The sequence below is a fragment of the Pangasianodon hypophthalmus genome, chromosome 21 (assembly GCF_027358585.1).
Source record: "Pangasianodon hypophthalmus isolate fPanHyp1 chromosome 21, fPanHyp1.pri, whole genome shotgun sequence".
NCBI lineage: Eukaryota > Metazoa > Chordata > Actinopteri > Siluriformes > Pangasiidae > Pangasianodon > Pangasianodon hypophthalmus.
In genome coordinates, this window is record NC_069730.1 from 16,787,421 (window position 1) to 16,807,381 (window position 19,961).

The window sequence follows — 19,961 nt, forward strand, 5'->3', positions numbered from 1 at the left end:
TATTACATAAACAAAAAATTGAATAAAACAAGAACATGAAGAATTTTATTCTGATATATTCTATATCTGAAAAATTTATGCAGGTCAAAGAGGAAACATGTAAACCCCCCCTCTGCGCTCACCTGTACAGAGAGAGAGACAGGTGGGCAGGGCATATGTGAGGGGGCGTGGTCATTGCTGTTTGCAGGTGGAGAGTTTGCGGATTTTGCTGGCTGTGGACACGCCCTTGCGGGAGGGGTTGGACGAGGAGCTGGAGCGCCGTTCCGATTTGGGCTTCAGTGCTGCCGGTTCCGTCCCATTCACACAAACCGGCTTCACTGTGGCACGGCTCCGCTCTGCACTGCACTCTTCCTCCTCCTCTTCTTCCTCTTCCACCTGACCTGTAGACCAACATGCAGATGCAAAACATTAGTCAATAAACACTGTTCAAGCATGTTCAGAAATCAGACTAATAGTTCAGTCACTAATGAATAAAGAACTATTTTGTAACCAATCACCTTAGAATTTGTGTGTTTTTACCTGGCACTGTAAAATCCTGAGTATAGATGATGTCATCCTCACCGTCAAACATCTCGTCGTCCTCTTCCTCTTCACCGTAACCATGGAGATCCTCCAGGTAGGGCACCACTGTCATGCTCCTCCAAATGTCCCGGGTCTCAGCGCTGGGTGGGATAGGCACTGGTGGCTCCGAAGGTGGGTGTTTCTTCCTCACCCAACTACACCCAAATAAAAGAGAACAGGTTAAAACAAGGACCTGATGTGCTCTCTGGAATGGAAACTCTTTGGCTCTCAAGATTTTCTGATTTTCCACGTATGCATGAGGCAGGTAATCAGCATTCCTAGGCCAAAGGTGCCTCATTAGAAGTTCTCTGCTCAGGCCTTGATTACCTGCCTCATGTCTGTATTCCAACACGTCTTTGACAAACATTAACCATTTTTCTTAGTCTTTGTATGAGTATGAACAAATTGTCGAGGTAATCAAGGGCTTAGTGTGGAACCTCTAATGAGGCAAATAATCAGCATTCCTAGGCCAAAGGTTCCTCATTAGAGGTTCTCAATTCAGCCTTTGATTACCTCACATATGGATAATTTGCTCATATTCATACAAAGACTAAGAAGTATGGTTAATGTTTGTCAAAGACATGTTCGAATAGACAGTTGTAAATGCAGAATTTTGTTTTAGGCCAAATTCAAAACTACTGCTAGAGTAATCGAAATGTTTAGTAAAACAATGTAACGTAATATAATGTTTTATTAACATTATTACAGAACATTCAACACTGTCGATAGTTTAGTTGCTGCTGAATTGTTAACATTCAGCTACTGGTAACAGAAACTATTATAATTGGTTAGGTGTGAAGACAGAAAAGAGGTGAAGCGTACTACGTCTTTGGCGAAATTATCAGCACAAAAAATGTCAACTGTGCCTTTTAACAAACATATCCTCTGGGGACAAATTTCTCTAATGTGAAAACAAACCTTTTCTTCTCCTAATTAAGCTTTATGCTAAAATATTCAGCAGCAGTTTGTCATTTGTCTTTCTTAACATGTTCTAGTTTACACAAGGTTTGGCATACATTAACATCAGCTCCCTTTTTTTTTTTTTTTTTTTTTAAATTTCAGTCCTAAGACTTGATTTGATTTTAATTTTTTTTTTCTTTCCGCTATTTCTCACGCCTTTTGTTCCTCGTTCTCTGTTTATTCTCTACCCCTTTCTCCTTTTCTTCTCTCCATCTCTCTGTTCCCTTGCTCCTTCACTCATTCTCTCACTTCGGTTAAAAGATATTTGAAGGTCAATCAGCACTGCAGAATGCAAAGGCCGTTATTAACAATCATGGAAATCACAGCTCACGACCTCATTCAGAGCAGTACGCTGAGCTGTCTCTCTCCTCAAGACACTTTATTTTCAGATCCTCTGACCATTCTCTCCAAATGCACTCCGTTTTTTCCCCTCTCACCACCTACCTCTTACTCCTTTGCTCCATCTCAATCCCACACATTTGTCTATTTCCACACCTACGCCTCCCCTCATTTAATCTTGACCCATTTTCTCCTTCTCCATTTTCTTTATTCTGATACTCTCCCACTCTTCTCTTCCGACTACAACACTGTGTAACCCACTCTCCTCCCCGGTTTCTTCTCCAGCTCTCATTCCTGCATAAAAATGAATGGCGTCACAGTATGTCTGCTCTGCTCACACATAATCTAATCTGTAACTGTATTTTCCAGTCCTCTGCGAGACTACCAGAATGTGCTACTACACGCCCATCTACTTCAAACAGATCTTCCGAAGTGTTTAAGTGCTCACAAGGAATCAAATCATAGCCAGCTCCTTAAATGCTAGGGATGAGGAAAAAAGAATCAATTCTTGAAAGCACTGTGATTCTCTCTGGAATGGTTCTGTGTCTGAATGATGTGTAAATTTTTATTTTATTTATTTTCTTTTTTTTACTGAAAAATACTGCCAGTACCATATTAAATGTGCCACTAGTTTTACAGTGCCACAGACTACAAACAGTATTGTAAGTTTATGATTAAATCTTTATGCCTGTGATTCTCAGTGCTGTTGAAGTTTCAAATCTGATTGGTCAGAAGGTGTTGATTAATTCTGTATTAAAAGCAGCTCAGCAAATAAAAGGTTAATATTAATGTGCTCTTTCTAATACAATATCGTTTCTATAGCAACTGCTCATTCACAGGGACTTGTATGGCAGATAATTCACATAATCTAAGCCTAATAATAATAGCTGGATTAAAAATGTGCTGTTAGTTAAAAAACAAAATAAAACAAAACAAAACAAAACAAAAAACCAAAACACACAATCATTAATGTGAACTTTTCTGTAAGGAGATGTTTGTTTAACATTTAAGGAAGGAGTCTCCAGTGTCAGCGATTTGTAACAGTTAGTCTTCAGAATGAAGGGCCTTGCAGTTTCCTCGTTAACAAGCTTTTTTTTGGTCTTATTTACTTCAAAATAAAGGGCGGAAAAAAGAGAGGCCGGTGAGAGGAATAACTGTTTATAGCTGTTATAAGTGATAACAGGAACCTGTTTGCAGGTGTTAAATGAAACGACAAATACAAAAATTGTTATTCTTTAATAAAAATGTAATCATTGGCAAATTGCTGTGGTACAATAGATATAAATAGGAAAATAATGACGTGTATAGTGTCATTTAGCCAAAAAAAGACTTGAATGGGAACAAAAATATGTTGTTTTTTTTTTTGCTTTGAAATATTATGATTATATTATTATATTATAGAATCATATATTATGATTATAAGAATTATATAAAATTCATTCCAACAGCCCAATCCAATAGTAAAACATTAAGCCTAGTATTTTCATCATGAATAAAATTATAACATGTTTGAAGAGCAGCAAGTAATTATACTGAATGTTGGATGTAAAACTCAACCTGGAGAGGTTCCCACTCCTATTAAACACAGGCCAGAAACTCAGAGAAAGTGCAATTTTTCATCATTTTACATGTTGACTTACTTGTGCTGCCTAATTTGCTGTATTGAGAATCTCTTTACAGGATCGTATTCAAGCATTCCTGCAAAAACAAGCGAATAGAGTAAGAGCTTTTTCTACACCAACTTTTATTATTAGACAAATGACTACTTGACTATTAGCTAGGCTCTGCAGCTACCGAACCAGCCTCAAGGGCAGAAGTCAGAGCTATCCACATACACAGTGTGGGAGGGAATGTGAATGCCAAAGACAGTAACAAGTGATGACACACTGAACAGAGAAAAAAAGACCACTGGACAGAGCTTGTCTAAATTATTAAAGGTCAGAACATGTAACTGCAGACATTATATGATACCAAAATGTAACTACTGAAGTGAGGGAGAGAGGGAGAGGGAGGGGGAGACAAAGGCAGACACAGAGGGAGAGAGAGACAGAGGCAGAAAGAGAGAGAGATAGAGAGAAGGAAATCTGTTAGAGTTAACACACAGAACACATTTAGGGGGGAAAAAAGTAAGAGAGACAAATGGACAAGTCTACGAGCACTACGAAGTACGGATGAGGGATGACAGCCCTGAAAGTGGTACTACACATCTTTAAACTGGTTTCCAAAAGTGCCCATTTCAGATTTCAATATTCACACTGACTTGTTTCCATATTTTAGCATTAGAGTTCCCTCTCCTCAGAGCCAAACATCAACCAGCAATGAGAAGAACATCCACAAGGAATACTTACAGGCTTGCTTACGACTCAGAGAGAGAGAAAATACTCATATTGAGATGTGATGGCACAGCGCCATCTACTGTCCAAATCAATGAAAAGCAGCTTGTAACACAATAATGCAGCCTTTAAAACGTACTCACCACATTAATTGCGGCTCTCTACTGAAGTAAACCATGACAAGTAAACCTATTCTGTGCCTATGCTCACATAACTGGAAAAAACTCAGGCGTGTACCTCTCAACAGGTCGGTCAGCAGCGGCCCACAATCCTCTGGAATAGTGTAATCTCCCTTTCCAATGTTCTCAAAGAGCTTATAGATGTTATCCCCCTCAAACGGATACAGGCTCGTCGTTATGTTGTATCTGTAAAGAAGGAGCAGATAAATTACTGCTATAGACTCAACGAAGTGGACCTTTTTCTTTATCTTATCTTTATACACCTTCATATTAGTTTAGATGCCTGTCAAAAAAGGTTTTCATGCCTTTTCATGGGGGGGATTGTTGAGGGAGCAACTGTTTATAGCTACTATAACATAAGGAATAACTGGAACTAACTTGCGTCTAGGATGTTCCACAACATTAAATGTAACTAGAAAATGAAAACAATGTGTGACATGTCACTCTGTAATTAAAAAAATTTTAATCATTGGCAAATTGCTGTGGTATAAGAGGGGAAAAAAAAAAAAAAAAAAAAACAACACATGGGATGTGCTGTTAGTGGAAACTAGTCAACTCTGGGGTGGTAACAGTAACTCCACTTCATCACACCAACCTGTCACTGATTAACATCACAAGAACATCACATCCTGAAACGTTTGCGTGTTTGTGTTTGCCATACGCAATTCTTATTTGACACACAGAATGTTCATAATTCGCTCTGATCCAGTATTAGTAGTTTTATGTGCCATGTCTGCCTTTGCAGTAGCACAGTGTAATATTGATCTAGGATCAATTTCAGCATTAGATAATCAATGCCAGCTGCCCGACGTGCGTCACTTACAGTGTGACCCCGGCAGACCAGATGTCCACTTTAAACCCTGAAAAGGTGTCCAAGCCATTGGCGATCTCGGGTGGCTGGAAGGCCGGCGAGCCCTGACTTGTTCGACATGTGTCATCCTCCGCAAATGGGTGGAGAGCCTATGGCAGGAGGTAAGAGATCACACAAAAACACACATTCAGCTCAGAGAAGTAACAATACAGACATCTAAATGTTACTGACGTAGTAGCAAATGACTCATACTAGTGTTAAGGATTTTTGGAGGGCTTTTGGAAGTGTAGCCTGCAATTAGCAGTAAATGAACACTCCAATGGTCACACACTTTCGGTCAAATGTCAGCTCTTAAGCTCCTGGGGCTTTAACAATCATCATTTGGCTCTGTGACTCAAAGGTCACATTGCTGTTACAGACTCTATGTATGACGTGGCTCACAGTCTAGAATCAGTATCTTTCTTCAAATAAAACAAGTCAAATCACTACCACAACCACTGGTTTCATTTTTAATTTAACATTTAGGGTTCACGGAGATGCTTGAGCAGTAAAGTTTTCATATTTTTAAACTTGGGGTTTTATTCTCACTACTGCCAGCGCATGTTTTATATGTTATCTGCTTTTAAATAGCACTGATGCAGGCATTTTTTTGGTCACACCAAAACATTAGTAATGTTATGTGAAGAGGTTTTGTTTTTCATCTCCAGACCAATCAGGTCGCAAGTTGGAGGCAGCAAAGAAAAACAACCATGGAGGACAAAGTGGCAGTAAAAAATAAGCAAAAATAAGGAGATTTACAATGTTGAATTGAAAACATTTAATTGCCAAATTATCCAAAGTTGCAAAGTAATTCAAAAATAAGAGTCTATTTTTGGGACATTCACCAGTACGGTATGTAGTGTCTCACATTAACTGTGCTGCACACACACAAACACACACAAGCAGCTCCTGTTTCAATCTTAAACCAATCTTTAATTCACCTTCATTATTGACAATCCCGATAGGAAGCTAGACTAATTAGTCATCTGATACGAGCTACGACTGCTAAGAACATTGGGATAGTTATAGTTTATACACTGCATAAGCCGTTCATGTTTTTTTTTTTCTTTTTTTCTTCTTTCCTCATATCAGCACAAAAGGCGCGCTGGCCAGCATGTTTACTGAAGAGGAAAAAGTGTGAAAGCACTCTAAGATTTGCAAATGCAAGGCACATTCATAACAGGTGAATAAATTTCACACTTACTCATGCACATTAAATGTCTTTCAAGCCCTTTTTAAGCACTACTCAATGAAATGGGCCATTCATGTTTTTCTAGTATTTAACCTACTTGAATTAGCGTTTTTAAAATTTACTCTGTGCAAAAAACACAGTAACAAAGCAACTGAGTTCATCTCACCTCTGCTACGCCCAAGTCAGAGATCTTTAAAGCGCCATCTGTGGTCAGCAGCAAATTCCCTGGTTTAATGTCTTTGTGAACGATTCCCTGGCTGTGCAAATATTCAAGGCCATCCAAAAGTTGGCAAAAGTACCTGAGATGGAAAAAAAAAAAAGATGAAGAAAAAAAAAAAAAGAAAAAATGTTTTCTGTTCTAGATTCAAGTGTCAAGAGTCAAGGTAAGAGTAAGATTTGTTCTCTCCTATATATGGTATGGATAAAAACAATTTACAAAAATAATCAAATACCAGTAAACATTCTGCTGAAGGTTTATTCTGAAGCAATGGTTAGCTTAATCATCTAGAAAAAAAACAGGAATCTCACCCGTGAGCTTGAAATACTGGAAACCTTTTCTCTGGAACACTGTCCAACATTTCCTGCATGCCACAGACGCAGTACTCCATTACCATATACGTATCAGAGCAGTCAAGGAAGAAAAAAATTCCATCATAGCTGGGGAAAAAAAAAAACTCAACATATTTCACCCCACCATTCCCAAAATACGGAGCCCACACTACTACATCAGGACACGTCAATTTCTGTTTCAGGTTATCTTCAGGGTTTTGAGGTAGGAAGTGTGTACAATATTGCCACAAAAAGCCTGAGTCTCTGCACAAAGAAGATTGCCTCCTTCAAGCTATAGCCTCGATAAAAATAATCTACTGCAGGTCTTGTCAAAAGAGTTATAAATTACAGGCTAGAGCCATTTACTTCATCAGCAACTAATTAAATTTAAGTAAATGCACACTTCAGTGATTTATTCAGCAGTGAAAGGCTATTACTGTCTGAAACTGCAAATCCTACTGTTTCACTTCTGAAGGTACAACACATCCTGAAACCATTTAAGGAAAGTGACTGCATATAAAATGTGCTGTAATAAGGTCTGAGCGGTTTATGCATACTACAGTGTGCAGCTATTCAAGAACATGACAACTTATCTACCTGTAGCATATATCTCCAACTCACTGCACGGTTGCTCCTTAATTGCTTTTTTTTTTATGCACTACAGTATTAAACAGCAACAGCGAATATCAGGAAAAATGTAACACAAATATAATTAAACTGAAGTCAATCTTATTTTGATCTTTTCTGTATTTAAACAAAAGTCCATTATTACACAGAAGTTGACTTTAAGTGGTACTGGAGGCGGGGTTTATTTAATCAACTCTCAAAGCGCATCTTTAGTTTTGGGTTTAGACCAGCACAATGAGAGAACATTGTAAAAAGTACAGTTTTACAGGTCAGGTTATGGTGGAATGGTGTCTATCTATAGGCTATAAAAGTGAAACTGAAGAAAATCTACCAATTTTAAAATCCCATAACGCAGTAGTGATACAACTACCCAGGTGACTGGTGTATTTGACTTAATACACAAGTTGTGCAAAACCACCGCACATGTAACCATGGTTTTCAAACTGTTTTTCATCCGTTTACTTTGTTTTCCTGAAAGCGTTTCAGCACCGGGTGTTAAGTAAAACTATCAACTGAAGTCCAGCGCCAAACACCAACGTGGGGAGGGAAGAAGAGGGAGAGAGAGACTTATTAGGCTATGAAGATAAGATCAAACCTAAAACGAGTACAAAACATACTCAGTGTATGCATTAAAATGCTCAAGTTACTTTCTAGAAAACTCGACAGGCACACATTTTACACCATACAGCAGACCATTCATCAACCGTCTCAATAATGCAAACAATGTGTGCTTTTTATACACATTTTATACCATCTAAGAAAAGACAAGTTTGTGTGTGAACATGAGACAAGTAACACTACCACTGAGAGCAATGTGTGAAAACAGTGGTGCGATCACATTTACGTCAGCGGGAGAGGGAAGGGGGGGAAAAAAGAAAAGAAAAAAAAAAAAAAAAAGCACTATACATAAAAGGATATATTTTCTGCTTCTCTTCATTGTACAACACATCCACCAACTGGATCACATTTTTATGCTGTAGTCTTCGTAGCAGCTGAATTTCCCTGAAGAAGAAACACACACACAAAATACAAAGATTAAAATCTTACTTTGGAAACATGCATTGAGGTTGGATATGCAATTTGAGCTTTCTTCATTCTTTGAGCAAAAAAAGCAAGAAAGAAGAAAGCAAAAAAGTAAAGCTTTCTTCATTCTGCCTTTTAATGGAGTTGGAGGACTTGTCTAATGTCCAGAAAAGTAGCCTTAAGTATGTATTCATATAATTAACTCCAGTTAGTATTGCTAGAAGTTAAAGTTCATTAACTGATTCATGTGGCAGGCTGTTTAACTCCTCAGCAAATATACAGCACAAAATAAATTAAACATTTCTCTCAGGAAAAGCAAAGCACTTCAGTCGTGTTTAAGTGTGTGAGTGCGAAAAGGCCATGTCTACAGCAGTACTGCAAGAATGTCAGGTTCAATTTACACACAAACTATTTACCTATACAAACGGCACTCTTTCCCTTTTACCCAGGCTTTCTGCATTTTCCGAGTGTTGCTTAGACTCTTCATTTAGGGTTAGAATATGATTTTCTGGTTTGTTATATTGTAAATTTTTGTACTGCAATATCACAAATTCAGTGGGTTAATGCTTAAAATCTTTGCTGTACATGACTTGAGCAGACAATTCAATTCTGGAGATATGAGGCATTTATGGCAGACAAAAGCTTTTACCTTTTTAAAGGATCCATTAAATACATCTAAACCAGACAACACAGTATTTGATCACAACAAACCTTCATAAGTATATACACACACACACACACACACACACCCCCACCACAATGCTGTTAAATTCACAAATCCAATTTCATCACAGAGTGCTGATTAATTTTCTGTAACAGCAGCTCTGACAATGCTAGCTGTAATTCAAATCACAGGTTTATATTAATGTGAAAATTAATCAACACCTTTTGACTAATCAGAAACGAAAATTCAGAATAGGTATAAACCATTACGACAGACGTGAAAAATTTCAAAATAAGACTTGAGAAAATGTGCCTTAATGCAAGAACGATTTTTGCTGCGAGAGGTCAGAACACAGTTTGGGGCTTTTACAGCGCATTTCACAACCTTCCTTTTCTGTTTCAACATCATTCAACATGACACATACAGACAGGTGACAAATTAATGGAAAATCCAAAATTAAAAAAGCGTCTTAGTAAGATGTTGGACCACCACAGGCCACCAAAACTGCTACAATACTCCTTGAACTCCATGTCCCCTTCAGTTGGCGTTTCAGTGGTGTTTTAGAGAACTGTCTAACATTGTCACTCTGAAAGCTCCCATATAGAGAGCTGCAGTAAAGAGTATTGATAAAGAGGAAGTGGATGAACATCACAGCTGATGTCACAGTTGCCCCATTTGAACAAAGACTGCTGAAAACTAAGCGTAAAGGAAATGACTCAATACATCTACATTTCCGCACCACATCGACTTTGCAGTTTATTAAGGTCACCTTGGCCAATCATGGATGAGTCACACAAGGAGGTAACCAAACCAAAAGAATGGAAAAATTATTGTTAAACTGATGCCCTTTTACATTCCAGTTAATAGCTTCTTGAAATACATGTCATTTGGTTGATGGTGACAAAAGATGTCCTCTGATGCATCTCGTTACTGAATTTGAAGACATTCTGTGACATTTAAATTTCAGCCACATTAAAGAGAAGGCCAGGCCTAATGCCTGAGGTCCCTGCACTGTTCCTGTGTAATCTCATACAATGAGTAGTGTATACAAATGAAGCTAACAATACACCACACACACAGGCCAAAACTGCAATGATACTGTGGTTTCATACTGACATTTAAAATCGTTAGACTGTTCAGGGCAAATCAACAGCAAAATGACACACTTTGATCCACCAGTTTATGAGTGTGCCACTAATTCAAACACACACACACAATATGCTGTAAAGTTTGTGGACACCTGACCATCACACTCATATGTGCAGCCCATTCCAGATTTATTTGCCGTTATAATAATCTCCACTCTTCTGGGAACACTTTCCACTAGATGTTGGAGTGTGGCTGTGGGGATTTGTGATCATTCGGCTACAAGAGCATTAGTGAGGTCAGGCACTGATGTTGGATGAGGAGGTCTGGGGTGCAGTCGGCGTTTCAATTCATCCCAAAGGTGTTCAGTGGGGTTGAGGTCAGGGCTCTGTGCAGGACATTCGAGTTCTTCCACTCCAACCTTCACACACCATGTCTTCATGGAGCTCACTTTGTGTGCAGGGCCATTGTCATGCTCGAACAGGTTTGGGCCTCTTAGCTCCAGCGAAGGGAAATTGTAATGCTACAATATACAAGGATGTCCTATACAATTGTGGGCTTCCAACTTTGTGGCAATGGTTTGAGGAAGGCCGACATACGAGTGTGATTGTCAGATCTCCACACAAACATTTGGCCATATACTGTATAAGTACATTACTACTATAAAAAAAAAAAAAAAAAAATAGTTAACATGCAAGTTATCCAATATCACCATTTATTCCCTCATTTTCTCCCCAGTTTTGTCATGTGTCAGTTCCCAGCACTAGCTGGCACTACCAATCAGGGAGGATGACTGCTAGCGCACGCTCCCTCCGAGACAAGCAAAGTCAGCCGCATGTTTCAAACTGCTGCTCATGCTGTGCCACAGACCAGCTGAACGCCCAGAGGAACGAGCTATCTACCTTTTTCCACATACATGAGCTCACAGATGCCCACGACTGGCTAGTGTCTCTTTGATCGACAGGGAAGACTCTTGGCCATGGATGGCTCTGGCAGTCAGGAGCCCCACGGTCACCATTTCTCCAGTAATTCTTTCATAAATTGGTCCTGTGGGTAATATTTTGCTTTAACACAGTATGTCGTTGAGCTTACACTCATATGTAATGCTCTGCAAATCCATTTTTATATGAAAGTACTGACAACATGTCCATTTTAAAAAGTTAAAATGTGAAACTGTGGTTGCTATGGTAACAAACCTGATCCAGACACACACTGATATGAGTAGGAACGATTAAGAAGCGCACGGGTACTTCGATCCTTTGCAAGGCAATAAAGTTTGATTTTAAATCAAACCTAAACTAAATAAAAGTGGAAACAGCAGCTCTAAAATTACCAATCATCCATCAAATTTGAAGCAGAGATGGCCGGGGAGAGAGAAAAGACACACAAAGCAAATTTTTCTGTAGCTTTTCGTTGGAGTTCACACTGCTGACTTGTTTCCAAAAGCCAAAAATAGCCACAAGGAGAAGGGTGGTGGTGCAAACACACACACAACAGCAATGTTATGTGTCTATCAGCGAGTTCTGTCAGCTCCAATCATTAACAAACGCATCAGAAAGAAGTCATGCAGTGAACAGTGACTGGACCCTCTACAACATATGTGCAATTAAAAAAGCCCAGTTTAAGTTTAGTCACATAATAACCCTAATATATATATTTTATATATATTTTTTTTGCATTGTTTACTGCAAATGTGTGTCAAAAAAGTGTACCATTTTCTAAAAAATTTCTTTCAATGCAGGTGTTCCAGTGCTTAACGACTGTCCAGATTCCTTTTAAGGTTTTCATTTGACTCACCCTTGTAAAAAGATAAAAAACAAAAAAGTTTAAAGCATCCTCCTCTTAAATCCAACAACATTCAGCAGTCTTACTTCACAGTCCTATCTACAGTAAGCGTAGGCATGCTGGCACCGTATTAGGAATATAACGAGGGATGAGGTGGCACGTGGTTATAGAAAAATAATCAACGACAGGGTGGTGTGATGTGGCCTGACACGAGAGGGACTTAGTTACCACCCCAAAGATTATTTTGCTATAACAGCACCTCCCAGTGTTGTATTCCTCTAATATCACAGCAATTTGCCAATGATTACAATTACTGAAGTCTATTAACAAATGACGAGTTGCACTTTTTATCCATTTACAGTTACATTTATCATAGCAGAATACCTGTGAAATAAGTTCCTGTTTTTACCACTTGTGTTATAAGAGCTATAAACATACATACTATAAAACAGAGCTGTTGTAGGTGAAAGAAATTTATACAGCTGACTTCAGCTTGTTTTATTGCACTTTACTTTGTTCTACAATCTTCATGTGTTTAGGTCAAAAATAGTCTCTGTTGTCATTTTTAGGTCCTGTTACAGCCCAATACATTTAATATCACACTGTAACGTAGACTACTGAGTCACGCTGACGTATTGAAGTTAATTCTGAATAAAAAGGCTTTCCAGCTATGGCTCTAGTCTACTGACCTCGGCCCTGCTCGACTCCACCTCAACATTCCTCCAACACCACCACAAGAATGGGAGCTGTTACGCAATACCAGTGCCTCTCCAAAGTGTGTGCGCGTGTGTGTGCCAGTCAGGGCACGCTGCCTTTGGAAAGCAGGAATGCTAATTGTTGCTGTGAATGAGGAGGCTACTATGGCATCCCAGCAATCCATATAAGGCTAAGTATAGCTCCTTTTGCTTCTCTCTCTCAGCCTTACTGTCTGGCTCGTCCTCTTACTCGCAGCGTGAAATTTTCAACTGATTAAAACGTAAACAAGGAACTTACACACATTAACAACTATTAATGAAAATATACCATTAACACCTATTCATAATATTAATAAAGTGAAATTTTCAATGAGGCTTAAGATTAAAACAATACACGCATCTCAATTCAACATTAACTCTTCTAAGCACCAGTAATAATCCAGCTCTTGTTGTAATGTGCACCAACACACAAACACGAACATTTTCTGATGTAGGTCTAAACCCTCCATGCTATTTAAAGAAGCACCCGAGGCTCCACACTACAGCATTTTAATTAAGCCTCATGGTGTGATTATACTCAGAAAACTTCACTCTAAATGAGCTGGGGATAAAAAAAAAAAAAATTGGCTAAGAACATTAGGAAATTAAACTGGTGAGCAAGCCAGGAAGGAATTAACCAGTTTATGCTATAAACAAGTAAATGGAAAAAATCTCAGAAGCCTCCATTGGATGCTGCACTGTCAGAAGATAAAAAGGGAAATAATATTTTGTGAACAAGCTTAAAGGAAAACTCCAGCGTATTTCAACCTAATCTTTATCTACTGCATTGGAAGCGTATGCATGGTGTGACTAACACAGACAGGAACTAACACACTAACACAGAACAGAAGACAAAAAAACATAATGAAAAGTCAAAGGGCACTTTCTGGCACATATATGGGAGTCATTTTCCAGCATTGATAGGGTTATCAACCTATATGTGTGGGTCTGATGGTGAATGGATACCACAAAACCTTCAAGAAAGACTTACTGTACTGTTCCAGTGTTGGACAATCGGCTAAAACTCACAAGACTTTCTCTCATGTCTCTCATATCAAAACTGCTAGTGTTAGTATAGGAGTTTAATATTTGCATTATATAGTCGCATATTTTAATTCGAGTCCAAGCGCCCTTAGGATGCTTCCCATTCATGTTCCAAAGCACTGAGTGAGTTGAAAGTTGTTGTTGTTGCTGTTGTTTTTTTGTTTTTTACACACTAAGCAATCAGGTTGCAAATTGGCTGGCAAATGAGAAAAACAAACATGGAGGTTTGGTCGGTAGTAATGGTGAAAAAAAAAAATTAGTTGTAAGTGAGTGACCGTAAGGAGACATACGACATGTTGAAACCATTGTAACTAAAAATAACAACATGGTTATTTTTGGGGCATTCACTGGTACGCAATGTGACGTCCCTCTTTAACTGCGGATTCACACAGCTGAGTCGCATAAGCAGCTCAAATTCTCTTGATTTTCTACTTTTGCACAAAATATATTTTTTGAAAATGCACAACAGCAAAGGCAACCTCATCAGCAGAGTTTTTTCTTTTTTACCTTTATTACTGATGCCAATAAATCTAATCTAGACAGCAAGATAGGCTAGTTAGTTAGCAGATACTAGCTAGGATTGGTAAGAGCGCTGTTATGGTTACACTTTTTTCATATCAGCACAAAAAAAATGCACCGGTCAGCAATAATTCTGTGTTTATATAAAAAAAATGTAAAAAAAAAAAAAAAGTCGGTCTCTTCATAAGACCTTTACTGTTAAGAGTTGTAGTTGTTGTAAATTTCCATGATATAGTCACATATTTTAAATATTTATTAATAAGTAAAATTTTTCTGCTTCCCCCCCTCAGTTCATAGCAATTCATGGCAATTCTTGTCTTGGTAATTATAAAACCATTTGAGCATTCCTTTAAGCTCTGATATTAAGAAGTGTTTCTGCTGGTCAGTCCCATTTACTGCTGCTGTTATCTTAACACAGGCAAATATTTTATTTATGTTCATTTACATTCAGGGCTATCATAAATAAATGCTCATACTACATCTGTGTAAGCCTCTCAACAGTTTTATTGTCTAAAACGCAAACTGACATGACATCCACGGCCAAACACTACTGGAACTGCTAAGGATTTTGTTGCTATAAGTGAGTGAAGCCAGGTAAAATTATTTGGAGAGGATAAAAATGATCAAGACACTGTTTTTGTTTCACCCTGCAGCCTGCTGCATTTCTCCAGTGACCGACAGTTACGACTTTAGTGCTGAAACGTGATTTTTTTTCACTGTCATCAAGAAGCATACTGCAGCAACATGAGCCAGAGAGAGAGAGAGAGAGAGAGCATCAAACACGATCAACAGCTTACTTTTTCACATTGGCCTCTCCATTAGGGATTCTCCTCAGCTTCTTCTTCTTGAGGATCTTCACAGCTCGCCGACACAGAGTCTCAGAGTCCAGCATCTCCTTCACCTTGCCGTAAGATCCCTCGCCCAGCAGGTCGCCCATCAGGTACTTCCCGATCAGCTTGGCGCGCTTGCGCCGTGGCTGGTAGATCACCTCAGTGGAGTCGATGCGGTGGATGAAAGTGTCCATGCCCATGAGCTCGTTCTCGGTCAGGTAGCCCGGGTGCTGAAGCTCCCCGACACTCATCTTCTCTTGCAGCCTGTCTTTCCCTTTCCCTCGCTTACTCCCTAAGCGCTACAAGGAGATGGGGTCTGTATCTCCAATTCTGATTGGCTGGGAAATGAAAAACCTACTAGAACAGCATCTGAAAGAACTGATACTTGATTGCAACAAAGGTGCTGCTTTTCGGTGGGCTCAAGTTTAACAAGGATGTAAACATAAGTAGCACGAGTGCAAGGGTAACGGAGGGTGTGGGTAAAGGGCCAAAGGTCCAGTGCAAACCAAAAAAAAAAAAAAAAAAAAAGGGAAAAAAGAAACAAACAAACAAAAAAAAAAAAAATCACCAGACTTTACTGAGCACTGGCCTTTTGTATTCAAAATACACTGTCCAATTATTGGCAGGCATTAGCCCACATTTGGAATGACTGGACCCCTACTCATCTCTGACAACATATCCAGCACAAAGTAAATCAGTTCAGAAATTGTGAAGCCGTCTGTCAGGCTTTTCCCGCTGGACAACGCAACGTCCTCTAGCTCATCAGTTCCATCATGCTGTGACACATCTTCACACTGATACAAGTAGGTCCAGGTTAATAAAAGCGATTCTTTATCCTCTCAGGAGAAGATTTTTCCCCCCCAACACTGCAAATCCCAGTCCAAGAAAAGCAAGAAACCTGCAGTAAGAAAAAATCATAATCAGTAATGAAAGGCAAAAGTGTATAATGCTCTACTGACATGATGAGTTATACTATAGCGCTGTTGAATTCTTGATTCTGATTGGTCAGAAGGTGTTGATTAATTTTCTATAACAGCAACTCTGACAGTAGTTTCGGCTGTAATTCAAAACACAAGTTTATATTAATGTGCTTGCTGGAATACGTTATCATTTCTATAGTATCTGCCCGTTCACAGGGACTATTGGACACTCCACATAATCTACACCTTATCAGAAACCGATTTTAAATAGTGTGTGTGGTTATTTAACCCTGTAGGGAGATGTTTACTGAAAATTCATGGATGTAGCCGCCAGTATCATCAAGTTTTCCACCATGGGAAAGTCTCAGTAACATGACAAACTGTTGTTGTTGTTTTTTTTTGTCTTATTAACTTCGAGAGACAGAAATTAGAGAGGTTGATGAAGGAACGGCTTTTTATAGCTTCTATAAAATAAGTGTTAACAGGAACCAACTCGTATCATGTATGTTCTAAAACATTAAATGTACCAATAAATGGATAAAAGTACAACATTTCATTGTTGAATAAATGAAAAACATTCAGTTGCTGGTACACTGCTGTGTATTGCTGCACGATTTTGAAGAAAAATGCAGTACGCGATAACCTGTTAAATAATGCAATATGCGGTATGACAATGCTATAAGTGTGTAAAATCTATGTAAAATTATATATATATATATAAATTTCATGTTCTTTTGAGGAAGAGATCTGCTATCTGTGTCACCCTAAATTTTTGACTTTTCGTAACTTTTTGAAGTATTAAATCATTCACCTATCCCAAGCCCTCGTGATATGCATATCGCAATATTTCGATAATTTCGAAATATTGTGCAGCCCTACTGCTCTGGTATACAGTTAATAAAATACTTCAGAACATGCTGGTAGAGGAAAAATAATCAACTTTGTCCATTTGTCATTGATTATTTTCTTATAACAGCATGTGCCGGAGTGTTTTATTCCTTAATATTTTTTTTCTCATTACACTGAGAACTACTGAATGGAAAATTATTGTATAATAATCGTATAGATATTGAGTTTGGTCTTTGGTTGCTTGTAGATTTTTTTCTGTATGTATTTTGTAAGATGTATTTTTAGGAAGACTGAAGGTGAAACTTTCAGAGCAACTTGATAGTTACAAACAGGTCACATTTACAGCAGGTTAGGGTTAAGCTTAAACTTAAACTCAAGCTTACATTAGCTCTCTAGCCATCGGCAGGCATTTATGGTTAGCCGAATAACGCTAACAATATAAAACAGGCCATTTAAGAGCAAGGTTATCCATTTAATGCTGTAGGTTTAAACTTGAAATCATCGTTAGCTGCATTAAGCTCCGACTTTACAGCTAATCAGTACCTCACCAACATTTCTTCCGACTTCATTTTGCTACTTATCGTCTTTTTAAATCCTTTACTAGAACAATTTATCCGCATTTCACATGCGGCCCTTTTTTTTTTTTTTTTTTTTTTTTTGTGGTTACAACTAATTTACACATTTTCGGCATTTCGCCTCTGTACCTATCGATTTGTTGTCAAGCTAAGGTAACTGTTAGCCAGCTACATAAACCAACCAGCAAGCTGAGCCGGGTTAAACCAAAGTAAGTCAACAGCCCAGGACTCGTTATCGATAATATTTTGGTCAAAAGACTAAGTTTAGGCTAGTCTTGTCACCTAGCTAGCTGGGTTTACTAACATTCACACACAGCTAAGCTAAGGAGCTAACCGCTAGTCAAACAGTCATTGCACCACAGAGTCGTCGCGCCAAACGCAACGCGAACCGCACGCAAAAGTCTCACCTTGGGTCGTAATACTAACAAGTGCAAATATTAAATGTACTTCGCTTTGCCTCCTTCCTGCGTGTTGTCACCGCAGTCATATATCTCCTCTGCTCTGATCCTAATGCTGCAGCTGCTTCAAGGTAGCCGCCATCTTGTTTACCTCCCCCCGTCCCTCTCAGCGCGCAGCTAAATGCCAACTTGCGTCAGTGCGCTAGCATTCGCTCCTAATTACAGTTTCTGTGCAAGTTACACTCCCCTTTATATTTATTTTACATTTTACACTCCCAGTTACACTTTCTCTACATGTTACACTTACCTTTTTATTTACTCTACATTTGCGCTTCCATTTACACTTCCTCTATGTTACCCCCCCTTTATATTTATACTACACTTGACACTCCCATTTACAACTATATGTCACTTTCCTCTTTACACCTCCTCTACATGTCACATTTCCCTTTATATTTACACTTCCATTTACACTTCCTCTACATGATATACCTCGTTTTTTTATATATACTACACTTGACACTGCCATTTACACCTACTATAAGTTACTTTCCTCTTTACACCTCCTTTACATGTTACATTTCCCTTTATATTTACACTTCTATTTACACTTCCTCTACATGATATACCCCGTTTTTTATATTTATACTACACCTGACACTGCCATTTACACATACTATAAGTTACTTTCCTCTTTACACCTCCTCTACGTGTCACATTTCCCTTTACATTTACACTTTCATTTACACTTCCTCTACATGTTACACCCCCTTTATATTTACAGTACATCTGACACTGCCATTTACACCTACTATATGTTACTTTCCTCTTTACACCTCCTCTACGTCACATTTCCCTTTATATTTACACTTCCAGTTACACTTTCTCTACAAGTTACACCCCCTTTTTATTTACTCTACATTTGATACTGCCATTTACACTTCCTTATGTTACACCCCCTTTATATTTACACTACATTTAACACTTCCATTTACACTTCCTCTATGTTACTTTCCTCTTTACACTTTCTCCATGTGTAACACTCCTATTTATATTTACACTACATTTCACACTCCTATTTACCCTTCCTCTACATTTTACACCTCTTTTATATTTACACTGCATTTTACACTCCCATATGAACTACTTTCCTCTTTACACTTCCTCTACATTTTACACCTCCTTTATATTTACACTACATTTTACACTCTGTAACATTCCATTTCCACTTCCCTTACATCACATTCCTCTTTACACTTCCACTACATGTTACACTCCTCTTTACACACTCTTTATGTTTCACTGCTCTTTATACTCTTTATGTGTAAGATTCTTCTTTACATTTTTTTTTCACAATTCATTCCCCATTTACACTCCCATTTCCACTTTCTTAACATTTCCCACTTCCTCTAAATCTTACTCTCCATTTACATTTTTATGCAAGTTAAACTCTGCTTTATGCTTTCTGCGCTTTACAATTCTTTTACTCTTTTAACTTTTTATACATGTTAAACCCCTCTTTATACTTCCTCTAAGGTACACTCCACTTTACAATTCATGTTATGCTATTCTTTACACTTACATTACATGTTACAATCCCAGGTATAGTTTTTTTTAATGTTACACTTTACATTTCCTCTACATGTTGCACTCCGAGTTACACTTTAAACCCCTCTTTACACCTCCTCTACACATTACATTACCCTTTATAATTTTTCTACATGCTATATTCTTCCTTAGAACTCCTTAGTCTTTATAGGCTATTTTTTCTATTATCAGCAATAGACGCTCCAAATAATGTGTTGTAATAAATTAATTGAGCACAACAGTTTCCATTTTCTACATGTTACCATATAACTATAATATTCTATCTGAAGGTGTCATTTAAAAAAAAAATTCCCAAATCTTCTGACACATCAGGTCAAGGTTGCTAAGTCAGCCCTG

The 19,961-nt window shown here is 38.2% G+C and overlaps 1 protein-coding gene across 4 annotated transcripts in view; it reads right to left on the reverse strand.

Annotated features, from left to right (window-relative positions):
* The window catches only part of stk11 (serine/threonine kinase 11), a 23,274-nt gene extending 4,845 nt beyond the window's left edge, over nt 1-18,429 (reverse strand). Inside the window, exons 1-10 of one of the 4 annotated variants that reach the window (XM_053227571.1) lie at nt 18,325-18,429; nt 15,243-16,173; nt 8,509-8,592; nt 6,943-7,032; nt 6,581-6,713; nt 5,196-5,332; nt 4,431-4,558; nt 3,501-3,558; nt 520-716; nt 123-380 (exon numbers count right to left, since the gene is read on the reverse strand). In XM_053227571.1, the coding sequence (XP_053083546.1) occupies nt 172-380; nt 520-716; nt 3,501-3,558; nt 4,431-4,558; nt 5,196-5,332; nt 6,581-6,713; nt 6,943-7,032; nt 8,509-8,592; nt 15,243-15,526 (1,320 nt within the window). In that variant the 5' untranslated portion in view covers nt 15,527-16,173; nt 18,325-18,429 and the 3' untranslated portion in view covers nt 123-171. Of the gene's footprint in view, nt 1-122; nt 381-519; nt 717-3,500; nt 3,559-4,430; nt 4,559-5,195; nt 5,333-6,580; nt 6,714-6,942; nt 7,033-8,508; nt 8,593-15,242; nt 16,174-18,026; nt 18,207-18,324 lie in introns of those variants that run through there. The other 3 variants (XM_034314744.2, XM_034314743.2, XM_053227570.1) reach the window with 3 other exon arrangements.
* Nucleotides 18,430-19,961: the final 1,532 nt, after the last annotated feature.